At 45.6% G+C, this 13211-nt stretch overlaps 1 protein-coding gene across 1 annotated transcript in view; it reads right to left on the bottom strand.

The window, feature by feature from the left end:
* Positions 1-3408: 3408 nt before the first annotated feature.
* SNX30 (sorting nexin family member 30) overlaps positions 3409-13211 on the bottom strand; it is a 118584-nt gene continuing 108781 nt past the window's right edge. The window contains exon 9 of the mRNA XM_002820110.6: positions 3409-9615. Within this exon, the coding sequence (XP_002820156.3) occupies positions 9556-9615 (60 nt within the window). The 3' untranslated portion in view covers positions 3409-9555. The remainder of the gene's footprint in view (positions 9616-13211) is intronic.

Here is a 13211-nt window from a genome sequence, read left to right as displayed (position 1 = left end):
ATACCCCTGCCTGGGTGAGAGAGCAAGATTGTCTCTTAAAAAAAAATTAAAGTAAAAAAATAATAGCAGACGTAGGGTAGGAAGCTACAAGCATGGAGAAAAGTAGATGGATATGGAAAAATATTTGGGAGTTAGAGGCTATAGGAGTTGGTTAATGGATGGATGGTAGAGGGTGAGATAGAGGGAGGCCAGAATGACTCAGATTTGGGGCTCAGGTCACTGGGAAAAAGGTAGCGCCCCCCCCTCACAGAGTCTGGCAACATGAGCAGAGCAGACAGGATGGGAAAGATGAGGTCAAGATCATGTTCGACCTCTCTAACCTTACTCATCAATATGCTCATTCCCCAACTCCTTACCTTCTGGTCCAGCCTCTGGACCAGCTCCTCAGCCTGAATGAATCTAATCCTTCCTACTCCTGAAAAGCCTCTTACTGTTTAGAGAAATGTCCTTCCTTGTCCACACTGACCCTGCTACAAACTTGTGTTTTTTTTAACCTGAGCTGAGCTCTCAAAGCCCAAGTATTGGCTCCTTTTCAACTCCAGCTGTCACCAGGGTAGGAGTTTCAAACCCTGTCAGCTTTCCCAGGGTCACCATTTCTTCTAACAGATGTACTAACCCAGTGGTTCTTGGGCCAGCAGCAGCAGGATCACCTTGGAACTGGTTAGAAATGAAAATTCTGGGGTCTCAGCCAAGTCAAACTCTAGGACTGGGGCTCAACAATTGGTGTCTCACAAGCCCTCATTTAAGAATCACCATTCTCACCTATGGGGCCCGATTTTTTCTCAAGAATTTTCCCTGAGTCCTCCTTCTCTCCCTGCATCTTTTTTTTTTTTTTTTTTTTTTTTGACAGTCTTACTCTGTTGCCCAGGCTGGAGTGCAGTGGCGCAATCTCAGCTCACTGCAACCTCCACCTCCAGAGTTCAAGCAATTCTCCTGCCTCAGCCACCTGAGTAGCTGGAATTACAAGCACGCACCACCATGTCTGGCTAATTTTTGTATTTTTGGTAGAGACAGGGTTTTGCCATGTTGGCTAGGCTGGTCTCCAACTTCTGGTTTCAAGTGATTCACCTGCCTCGACCTCCCAAAGTGCTGGGATTACAGGCATAAGCCACTGTGCCCTGCCTGCATCCTTAATTCTTGAGGCCCCCAAGGCCCTGTCCTTGGTTCTCTTCCCATGCAATCTAGTCCATCCCCATGGACTCCAGAACTCCATTTCCAACAGCCAGTCAACATCTCCACCTGGATTTCCTCAAGCCAAACCAAGTTCTCCCTCTCCCACCCCACCACCTAAGCTCATTCCATCTTTTTTGATTTTTAATTTTTGTAGAGACGGGGTCTATGTTGCTTAGGCTGGTCTTTAACTTTTGGGCTCAAGTGATCTCCCGCTGTGGCCTCCCAAAGTGCTGAGATTACAGGAATGAACCACTGAGCCCAGCCTCCATCTTTCATCTTTCTCTAATGGCATCACCTCCAAATCCCAGGCTGGCAATCTTCCAGTCATCTCCGGTCCATTCTCCTCCCACCAAGAATCTCTTAAATCAGCTATTTTCACCTCCCTTTATCACTTCTTGCCATGGCTTTTGAAATTTATTCCTCCCCATTCTCCAGGCCTTCAATCTGACACTGTCCTTCAGTATTCTATTTCCATCATCTTCTTAAAAAGAAAACAGGGCCAGGCACAGTGGCTTATGCCTGTAATGCCAGCACTTTGGGAGGCCAAGGCAAGCGAATCGCTTGAGCTCAGGAGTTCAAGACCAGCCTGGGCAACATGGCAGAACCCCGTCTCTGTGAAAAATGCAAAAATTAGCTGGGCATGGTGGCACGCACCTATAGTCCCAGCTACTCCGGAGACTGAGGCAGGGGGGACTGCTTGAGCCTGGGAGGCAGAGGTTGCAGTGAGCTGAGATCATGCCACTGCACTCCAGCCTGGGTGACAAAGCAAAAGAAAAAAAAAAAGGAATATCCTGTTAAAAAAACTGGCAAAGCGTATATACCCAAAGGACTATAAATCATGCTGCTATAAAGACACATGCACACGTATGTTTATTGCAGCATTATTCACAATAGCAAAGACTTGGAACCAACCCAAATGTCCAACAATGATAGACTGGATTAAGAAAATGTGGCACATATACACCATGGAATACTATGCAGCCATAAAAAATGATGAGTTCATGTCCTTTGTAGGGACATGGATGAAATTGGAAATCATCCTCAGTAAACTATCACAAGAACAAAAAACCAAACACCGCATATTCTCACTCATAGGTGGGAATTGAACAATAAGAACACATGGACACAGGAAGGGGAACATCACACTTCGGGGACTGTTGTGGGGTCGGGGGAGGGGGGATGGATAGCATTGGGAGATATACCTAATGCTAGATGACGAGTTAGTGGGTGCAGCACACCAGCATGGCACATGTATACATATGTAACTTACCTGCACATTTCGCACATGTACCATAAAACCTAAAGTATAATAATAATAATAATAAAAGAAAAAAAATGTATTCATCCCAAAAAAAAAAAAGAAAAATAGAAAACTTGCCAACAAAATGATAAGTTTGAACATATCAGAGATGCCAATAAATTAAAAAAAAAAAAACTGGCAAAGCATAATGAAGGATTGTTATCCTTAATATTTAAATTGGCCATATCCTTAAGGATAATATCCTAATAGCCTTAATATTTAAATTAGGAAGTCTTTAGAAAGGGGCTATCACAGTGAGAACGTGCCTGACATTTAAGTGCTTTGTATACCATATTGCTAGTCCTATGAACAACCCCACGTGGAAGTCTTGTTTTCATCTCAAAGATTGTAATACTAAATGTTCAGCCAAGTGTGACTTGCCTAAAGCCACATAGCTAGTAAGTGGAAAAGCTGAGATTTGATCCACGATCCACGTCTTATTCACCTTGCTGTCTTATTTTGTATGACTGCAGTCTTAACGATGTCTGCTATCAGTAAGTCAAGTTGAGCACCATTTTAAGTATACTCAAGTTCAATGCATTACCATCATCAGGTCAACTTAACTGGCCCTGACCCAGAATATAATGTTGTGCTTTGCTATGGAATAACACAGGAAATCTTTCATGTAGTAAATACCTCGGCTGGCTGTCAGTCTGCCTGCCAATCATGATGGCTACTACACTAGGAAGCTTCTTCATCTCCCCAGATTGGTGCAGATGTGGAAGATGTAGAAGAGGGTAAATTGAGGGTAAATTGGGCCTATAAAGAAGTGAAGAATAAAAATAGTTCAATTATATATATTTTTTCCTGTCACTCTATGTCTTGATTCTTACAAGCAAACTGAAAACGTGTAAAGAGAAAATAAGAAAACAGAAAAATAGGCACACATGTTTTTCTGCCTTACAAAAAGGTACAAATGAGGACATGACTCAAGATAAAGAAAGCATCTTTTATGGGTTTATTGGTCCTTTAAGTTAACTGAAGTAAAGAAACTTTAAATTTACAAGCTAATATTTATCAAGCAATACAAATTCTTTTGTTTACCTCAAAATGTAATACTAATTCCATAGTAAACAACAATTTTTTTATACACAGATATATGAAAAAAGTGGACAAAAACCTCGTGCCAGCATCAAAAAGTCAACAAAAAAATGATTCTTTTTCCATTGTACAATCTCTGGTTTCCATAACAAACAAAAAAAAGCGTGACATTCTTTTTAAAGTTTGGTAGCTTCATGAAACAAAGACTTCCATCTGTAAATAAATCACTTTCTTATCAACACACTCTCTCAAGCACTTTTTTTTTTCACAGCTTTTGTTTTGGCATAATGGCAGCATGGAGAGAAGGTTAACATTTACACGGCAGACTACATCAATACCTCAGAAGGTTTTTATTTTAAAATTTTAAACGTAAAGAATGACTTTTAAAAATAAGAAATGACAGTCCATAATGTGGACATGTCCAAAGCCGAAGTTTTTAATGTCTTCTTTAACAGTTAAAATACAAGCTAGAAAGTTTGCTGGCAGTTTATTTCACAGGAATATATCAGATGGACATCATCTCTCAATGCACTCCCAACTCACAGCGATGAAGGGAACAGGCACACACAAATACAATGGACAGGGAATCCACCACAGGACCCAAACCTCAGGGTTGTCCAGGCCAAAAGCGCCTTTAAGAGATGCTGGTTTGTTATTGGATAAAGGCTGAGATGACAGAGCCACTGCTTCATCACACTGACTCACATTTTGGTTTGCAATCCACTTTCCTCTCTCCTCACTTCCACATGGAGGAAAAAAAGTGATTTTCCTTTCCTCCTCCCAGTATCATTTCTGACTGAAGTGTTGGTTTAAGACTGTGAACAATCCTGTCCAACGGGGTGTTGCTGGGTGTCACCTACTAGGACCAGCCTACAGAGAGCCCAGAACCACCTGGTGTGGGGGTGCTGCTGCTGACAGAGAATATGCAATGCTCCTCGCCACTGGTGTTAACACTAAAGGCTCTGCTAAAATGGACTAAATTACGTGAGTCAACATCATGTTTTCTGTTTTTGGCATTTCAACCCATGGAGAATTTCTATCTGAAACAAGCTGCTCTGAGGCTTGAAGATACCCCCCAGTATCTTCAAAAGCTGTTCTGCAGAATCAGGAGTAACATTTAATACTGTTGTCATCTATAGCATTCTTTGTTTCTACGTGATTTGTCGATGCCGATACTATATCCTCTAAAATCAAAAGTATGCCAAAAGGCACTAACCTTTCACACTTAAAAAAAAAAAGAAAAGGTTTTGTGGTCCCTGTGTTTCCTTACATTATCAAAAATATTATTTGGCAAAAGCAGTCCTTAGTTTTCCCCTCCCCAAAGCCAACCCTAGTGATGGCCCTCACTTTCTTGCTTGTTTCTTTAGGGGGCCTGAGGACTATGTTAGATCTCTATATTATTGAAGCTGAACAACTGATTTCTAAAACTCTTTCTACCCAGGACTTTTAAAACACTAGGTGAAGAAGAATAAGGCATATTAGTAGGTATGGACAAATTCTCAAAAAAGTAGAGTTGGGCTTTGAAAAGTCTGTGGCATTTTTTTAAATTCTGGATTTGTTTATTTTCAAGTGCTAAATACATAGAATGTTTATATAGGAGACAAATATCTTATTGGTTTGTTATTTTTTTCAAAGCACTTATTTACAGACTCTCTGTAGTAGTAAAAACTATCTAGAAAACATATTTTTCTGCCACATAGAAAGGGTTAGACAGTCATACTCAGGACGTATCTCAAAGTTTTATGATGAAGAAAGAAATCCCCTGCAGCAAAGCCCCCAGCCCAACCTTTCCAACACAGACAACTTACACACACTCTGCTACGTGTAACTGTGAGGAGACCAGGCATCCCTCAAACAAAAAGCTGACAATCTACAGGGTGGGTTGGTGAAAAAATGGATTCCTGGTTTATTCACTGAATTGAAAAAATCACAAGGCAGAACAAGGCAGAAGAGAACAATTCCAACACACACGATGCAAGCTGTGAGGCTGGCCCAGGAGAGAACATTTTCCTCAAATTTACTGATACAGGCCTCCTGCCATCTGACAGACAAGACATAAGAAATGAGAGGGTGTGTCCATCTGCTGCCATCTTGAAGGCTTTTGGAAGTCAGACAGGAAATCCAAACTCCCAACCTAAGTTTGTAAATGAGGGTGGCCAAAGCAGGGTTGCCCCAGCCCTATAATTGGATCACCCAGTTTCCACAGGTCCTTAAAGTAGGTGTCTGGGAAGGTGGAGTCCCGACTGGTGTGCCCTGTCCTGACCACAGGCAGCCCATCTTCTGAGAAGAATCACCCTCAGTGCAGCCAGCAACCCATCTGGCCAGACTGGAACCCAGTTCTAACCCACCCCAAGACCCAAGGAGAAAAGGCCAACACAGGCCTTGGAGGTTGCTCTTGACTTCCCTCTTCCTCCTCTCTCACCAGCTCAAGAGAGAACGTAAAGAATGACTGTCCCGCAGTCTAATGAATGGTGTCAAAACAGAGCCCGATGCCTGTGATTTCAAAGCTAACAATGGCAGGACCAAGTCACACAAACTCTGGATGTTCCTTGGGCTGCCATCCCAAGAGAGAAATTCCACTTGGAGACTGCCACATGGTCATCGTGCCCTCCTCTAAAGCAGAACTTCCTGTTATTTGATCACAAAAGGCAGCCTCACACGAAGTGAACAGCAGGTGTGCATTCATTCAACCTCCCCACGTGGAGTGGGAACTGGGAAAACCATTCAAATCAACAACGTCTAGAACACACTCTGGGTGGGGCTGAAATCTGGCATGAAAACAGACTTAGCTTACAGTCACCATGATCTCCAGGTCATGCCGGTTTATTTCAACTAAAGAAAGGTGTCTGGTGAGTTGAAGGAATGACGTGGTGAAATATGGAGCCAATCATCTCTATAATCACACTTTAAGTTGAACAGGAATCATTATAAAACTTTTATTAAAGGATAAAACCCAACGCTAAGCCTGACTGGGTGGTATGTTCCCTCTCCATTGAGGAGCAGTGGTTCCTCGCTCTGAGCAGAACAGCCTAGAATGTTCACGTAGATCTACCACATTAGTAAGAAAAAGCAGTGCCCATGCTTGCTAGAAATCACAAGGCTCTCTTAAACATCATTTGCGTCTCTAAAATCTGCTCAGTTCCTAGGACTCCTCTCTTCTGTCTTCCTCTGGATTTTTAACCCGGGCAAATGAAATCTACCACTTTCCAGGCCTGGGGCGGCTGCTAGGGAGGGCCTTGTATTCCACTGCCATGTATTCAAGCCTCAAAACCTATGTCTGTCTGCTTGAGGTAAAGTAAAAAATAATAATAATAAATACTTAAGAGAGGAGTAGTGATCTCAGGGCCACAGTTTTGTGAAGCCAAGAAGGGTGAGGTGATGAAACCTCTACAAGGCAGTCTTTGGCACAGAAGCCTCCGTGTGACACTTCTAGGGAGCATCTCTTTTGTGCTTGGTCAAAACAAAGAGGCAAATGGTTTGGGACTGCTGGCCCTCAGAGGCCCGGGGGAGCCTGCTTCACCACCTAACGTTCCCTTCCTTCTGGGCCAGCCTCCTGACCTCATGAGACACCAGCCTGGAGGCTGGGAAGGAATCCTTTCTCTGGAAGGACTATTTCTCCCAGAAAATCTGTAATGTACACTGGACTTCCTGGCTCTGCTATCAATAACATGCCAGGAGGACAGAAAGTTTGCCTTGTTCCAAGTCTTTCTGATGTCTTACAGCACAGGGCATCACATGGGGACCAAACAGAGCAAGACCAAATCCCACAGTGCCTGCCTCCCTTCAGAGCCAGCCATCTGCCTCTCACTAGGAGAGGGAGTGACCGCGTGCATCCCACACCCCTTCCCACATCTCCCAGTAAGGAACCTGGTAAATTTTTTCAAGTGCTGCCTTCTTTCCCAACTAACCATTACACAGGAATGTTTCTGGGTTTTGGCAACTAGCAGATAGTCAGATTTCATTCTCCTGTAACTCCAGTTTTTTCCAAACATTCATTACACTGGACATTTGTAAAGCCTTCCCCAAGGCAAAGCTTCCTATGTTCCCAAAGATGAGCATTTGCTGCTGGGCTGGTCTGGTGTCTTCTGCCAAATATCAACAGAGGGCTGTCAGCTCGCCATTAGACACACACCCTGATTCTCCCAGCACAGTGTCAGGTCAGACTCAGGCGTCTATACCCACGCCAACACGATGGCTCAGAGGTAGAATAAAGCACGGAATCACTTGGGGGTACATGGGTTGTTCTTACCTTTCCGCATCAATGAGTCACTTCTAACTGTACCAAACTGAAAATTCACATCAAAGGACTTGAGAATGGCACAAATAGGGTTTAACACTACAGGCAAGTACCAATTGATTTCAACATTATCATTTAAACTGCAACATTGTCAAACACAATGAAACAGAACCAAGCCGTCCTATGCTGCCCAACTGCGGCATCAACAGCACCACAGCCTTGGCCGATGTGAGGATGACCTGCAGTTAAAAGTGGGCTTAAGTGACCTTGATGTGCTGCCCGCTGACCAGTATTTCCAGGTGAACTTGCATCTGAAGCAGCGCCTTAACACAGCTGTTTCATTAAAAATAAAACAAACAAAAAAAAAACTACCGCTTATTTGAGGCTCAGATTCGTAGTTTTACAGGGATGAGCCACAGATGAAAGAACACAAACATGACATGTAGCTTATTTCAGCAGAAAAAAAAGAAATGAGTTGGAAGATAGATCCTTGGTGACTGTTTGCTTTGTGATCTGAAAAGTAAACCTGGTCATCGTCTGAAATGCAGCCTGTAACCACAGTCAGCAGTCCCCAGGAATCTGGCTGCACACTGAGGAGACTTTAGCTTAGTTGGAAACAAAGGGCTCGCTGTTGCATTTGTCATTTCCGAGGCCTGTCCAGGTACTGACTTTCCTTCCTGTCCAGGAAATGTTAAGGGTTAAAGCACTTTATGTAGAACATTCACACTGCACTGACAAATTTCGACTGTATCATAACAACACAACATACCAGCCCTCTCACCAAAAGCTTGCCCAGACATTCAGAGGACACAGGAGGAAATGTTAAAGTAGGTATTTTTGGTGAGGTAAAGGCAAATTGCACAAAGCTGACACTGGGGGTGGAGCTTTGTATATGCCCACTGATCTCAACAATGGGGGAGCTACTGACTTCAAGACAATAGATATTCCCTAACAGGTCTAATCCCTGCTCTGATGACAGTGAACAAGCAAAACACTGAAGACCTTCACAGAAAAAAAAAAAAAAAAAAAAAAAGTGCTGTTTTTTTTTCATTTTACACAAAAAGTTTCCAATCTGTTGCATTCTAGTGTCAGAAACAAGCTTGGGGAGCATTCCCCTGAGCTTCCCAAAGGCATTGCAGGAGGACAAGGACGCTGGCTTGCTCACTCAAGCATGGACGCATGTTGACATTGATTTAAATGTCCCTATGTGAAACAGAAACAGTAAGACGGTATCACTCATCACAAGCAGGCAGCAGGCCACACTCACAGCTACAGGTACTGTATGTTAAGGACTTGCCAGGGAGGCACCAACGCCTCCTCGGCCAAGACAAGTCAATGCCCACAGAGGCCAATTCCAGAGGGGCCAGGTTTCCACAGAAAGCAACAGCTGCCTTCTGTTCCTGCCTCCTCCTCATCCTTGAAAAGCAGGCCCTGGGTTCTCTCCCACAACTGGCAACTCAGCTGTCCCTAAAGAGGAAACTGTCATGAAATGTCAGAGCGTCAGCTGCAGGTTGTCTTGTCCCTTGGTTTCAAATTTTCGTAGTGCTTCACTGAACAGGTGCCTTCATAACACGGAGGTATGCTGCTCTTGCTGAGAGATGATTCTAGCCTCACAGACTCCACCATGGAATAAATACTAATTGAAAACCACTGTGGGGTTAAAGGTGGGGGAGGGAAAAATACACAAAGGAGAGATGTTTCTGTGGTGGTTTTCCCAGCGCTGCGTCTCTGGCACTGCAGGGACATTCTGGTATGGGGTGCCAGGCCCTGTGTAGGTAGAAGAGTCTCCGTCCCGAGAAAGAACTTACTTGGCCTCTTGTTTCTCCTGCAGTAGTGGAATAATCGACTCCCACGCCATGAGGCACTGGAACGACAACATACACACACAGTATCAGCTTTGAGTTTCCGATTTCGGGTCAGCTTCTCAATTCCGCTCTGATCTACCCTTTCGTTGTCGATCCTGCTGGATTACCTTTGTCTAATGATGCCTGCATGCGTCACCCATAACCATTACAAACGGGGAGGTAACAAGTGTTTGTTTTGAATGCGTCACCCCATCTTTATGAAAGACAGCAATATCTCTGCAAGGCTTAAATGCATTCATCTTAGTCTGTAAAGCTCATATCCAGTGAATGGAAATGGATTCACTGGAGGAAATTCTTTTCCTTTCAAAAAAGCAGGAAAGAGCCCAAGCAGGAAACCCCTGAAGAGGCCATAGGATCTCTGCAGGGATGGAGACACTGCTCCAGGTGTGGGTGGCGCTTGTGCAGGATGGAAATCATAGCTGGAGCAGGCCAGCCACCTGACTCGGCGCGGGTGGAAAGCCCACTCTTCCTCACCAACCTCAAGTTTGCTTGTTTGGGTCACACCTGAATCTCCCAAAAGGGAATATGGAAGAGGGAAGCCAGTGTTCATTGAGTTTTATTATGGCCAAACATGGTGACGTACTTTACATTAGTTATCACCAGTCCTCACAGCTCCTCTATGAAGGAGAATTATTACTTGACACATACACACTGATTTCATGGATGGGGAAGACAAGACTCAGGTTAAATAACTGGCCCAGACACACAGCTTGTCCATGGCAGAGCTCATGATTCCCACGCTGATGTTCGCTCCACTACATCAACCTCTTTTCATCCCAGATCCTTGTGAAAGGCCAAGAACTCAGAACACTCTGCATCGTCCTCTGAGAGCAGAAATGATTCTCCCTTTGGAAAGTCTCTTGCATACAGAGGGCAAGTGAATCACATCAGGCTTCTCAGTAGCAGCCCAGGGGTGGAGGAGGACTTTGTACTGAGTCATTTAGGGAGGAGTTCTGAGGAGGTGGGAGGAGTTTTGGGGAAGCGGAGAGGGGTTCTGAGAAGGCAGGAGGGGTTTGGGGGAGGTGGGGAGAGGTTCTGAAGAGGTGGGGAGGAGTTCTGAGGGGGTGGGAGAGGTGTGAGGAGCGGGAGTTCTGAAGAGGTGGGAGGAATTGTGAGAAAGTGAAAGGAGTTCTGAGGAGGCAGGAGGAGTTCTGAGGAGGTGGGAGGAGCTCTGAAGAGGAATCCTGAGGAGGCAGGAGGAATTCTGAGGAAGTGAAAGGAGTTCTGAGGAGGAAGGAGGAATTCTGCGGAGGTGGGAGGAGTTCTGAGGAAGGAGGAGGAGTCCTGAGGAGGGAGGAGGAATTCTGAGGAGGTGGGAAGAGTTCTGAGAAGGGAGGAGGAATTCTGAGGAGGTGGGAGGAATTCTGAGGAGGTGGGAGGAGTTCTGAGGAGGGAGGAGGAATTCTGAGGAGGTGGGAGGAATCCTGAGGAGGCAGGAGTTCTGAGGAGGGAGGAGGAATCCTGAGGGAGGAGGAATCCTGAGGTGGGAGGAGTTCTGAGGCGGGGGGAGTTCTCAGGAGGTGGGAGGAGTTCTCAGGAGGGTGGAAGAATTCTGAGGAGGTGGGAATAGTTCTGAGGAGGGAGGAAGAATTCTGAGGAGGTGGGAGGAGTTCTGAGGAAGGAGAAGGAATTCTGAGCGGGGAGGAGTTCTGAGGAGGGAGAAGGAATTCTGAGGCGTGGGGAGGAGTTCTGAGGAGGGAGAAGGAATTCTGAGAAGGGGGAAGGAATTCTGAGGAGGGGGAGGAGTTCTGAGGAGGGAGAAGGAATTCTGGAGTGGGGAGGAGTTCTGAGGAGAGAGAAGGAATTCTGAGGAGGGGGAAGGAATTCTGAGGAGGGGGGAGGAGTTCTAAGGAGGGAGAAGGAATTCTGAGGAGGTGGGAGGAGTTCTGAGGAGGCAGGAGGAGTTCTGAGGAGGTAGGAGGAGTTCTGAGGAGGTGGGAGAAGTTCTGAGGAGGGAGGAGGAGAGAGGCATCCTAGGTCAAGCCGGAAAGAGGAGTGGTGAAATTGCTCCCTGATTCCTCCTTGGTGACTCTGAGGTTAGAGAGGAAGCTAAACTCTGAAGCCCACCTTATATATGGAAGATGGTCTGGGGTCTGTGGCATTCCAGGTCCTGCTCTCTCTCTAGGCCATCACTTCAGATCTGCAATGGACTTTGTATGTCAGCCATGATAAACCAAGGCCATACCAGTTTTCTATTTGGTCCTCAAATGTACCAAACTCTTTCCTACCCCAGGGACTTTGCGTACGTTGTCTCCTATACCTGGAATATATGTTTTCCAAGCCTCTGTCTCTGAGACTCCGATGAAATGTTATTTCCTCAGACTGGCCTTTCCTGCCCACTCCACTTGCCCCTCTCACCCTTAGTCTGCATTACGCCCCCTGGTATTTTCTCCCCCAGTTTCCCGTTCTTTTCCTTATCTCACTCTGAAGCTGTGGGCTCCTTTGATGAACACATACCCTCCACAGGGCAGGAATCCTGCTGTTTATCAATTTGGTACACACTGCCCCTTGCACACAGCAAGTGCACAAAAAGCATTTGTTAAATATGTATAGAAGCAATACCAGGCCCCAAGATGGTGGTCCTGCCTGTGATATAGTGGGAAGACAGATAAACATGTACTTAAGACCAGGGTTGGGTCCTCCTGGGACCAGGAATTTAGGAATGCTGGGATTAATTACCAAGGGGAGCGACGGAGACATTTGACATAGTTGGTTTTGTAGTAGTAGGAAGGCCGCTGAACAGCAGAGGGAAGGTATGGGAGTTACGGAAGAAAGAAACTGGGTAACAGAGTGCACTACTGCACTCCAACCTGGGTAACAGAATTTTTTCCCGTCGCTATGTATATATATACACACACACACACATTCATGTGTGTGTGTATGTATGTATACGTGTGTGTATATATATGTGTGTATATATATGGGTGTGTGTGTGTGCGTGCATATATATATATATATATATATATGGCGACAGGGTCAACAAACCTCTGTTACCCAGGTTGGAGTGCAGTAGTGCACAATCATGCCTCACTGTAGCCTTGAACTCCTGGCTCAAGCCATCCTCCTGCCACAGCCTCCCGAGTAGCTGGAACTATAGGCACACGCCACCACACCTGGCTCATTTTGTATCTTTTGTAGAGACAGTCCCACTACATTGCCTAGGCTGGTCTTGAACTGGGCTCAACTGATCCTCCCACCTCGGACTCTCAAAGTGCTGGGATTACAGGCGTGAGCCACTGCACCTGGCCTCGCATTGGCTTGCTGGATATATGAATCAAGCAAACCTTGATTGAGGAGACTGGGCTGTAGCCTGATAAGAGTCATCTGTATGTGTGTGTGGTGTGTGTGGGGGTTGTATGTGAGGGTTGTGTGGGGTGTGTGTGTGTGTGGTGTGTGGGTGTCATGTGGGGGGGGTTGTGTGTGGGGTGTGTATGTGGTGTGTATGTGTGGGGGGTGTGCAGTGTGTGTGGTGTGCGTGTAGTATGGGGGTGTGTGGTGTGTGTGTGTGTGTAGTGTGTGGGGGGTGTGGTGTGTGTGTAGTGTGTGTGTGGGGTGTGGTGGTGGTGGTGGGGTGTGTGTGCGTGCACACGTGCGG

The sequence above is a fragment of the Pongo abelii genome, chromosome 13, assembly GCF_028885655.2.
Source record: "Pongo abelii isolate AG06213 chromosome 13, NHGRI_mPonAbe1-v2.0_pri, whole genome shotgun sequence".
In the NCBI taxonomy this organism is placed as follows: domain Eukaryota; kingdom Metazoa; phylum Chordata; class Mammalia; order Primates; family Hominidae; genus Pongo; species Pongo abelii.
The sequence above is the reverse complement of the archived record's forward strand: the minus strand, read 5'-3'. Positions and strand labels throughout refer to the sequence as shown.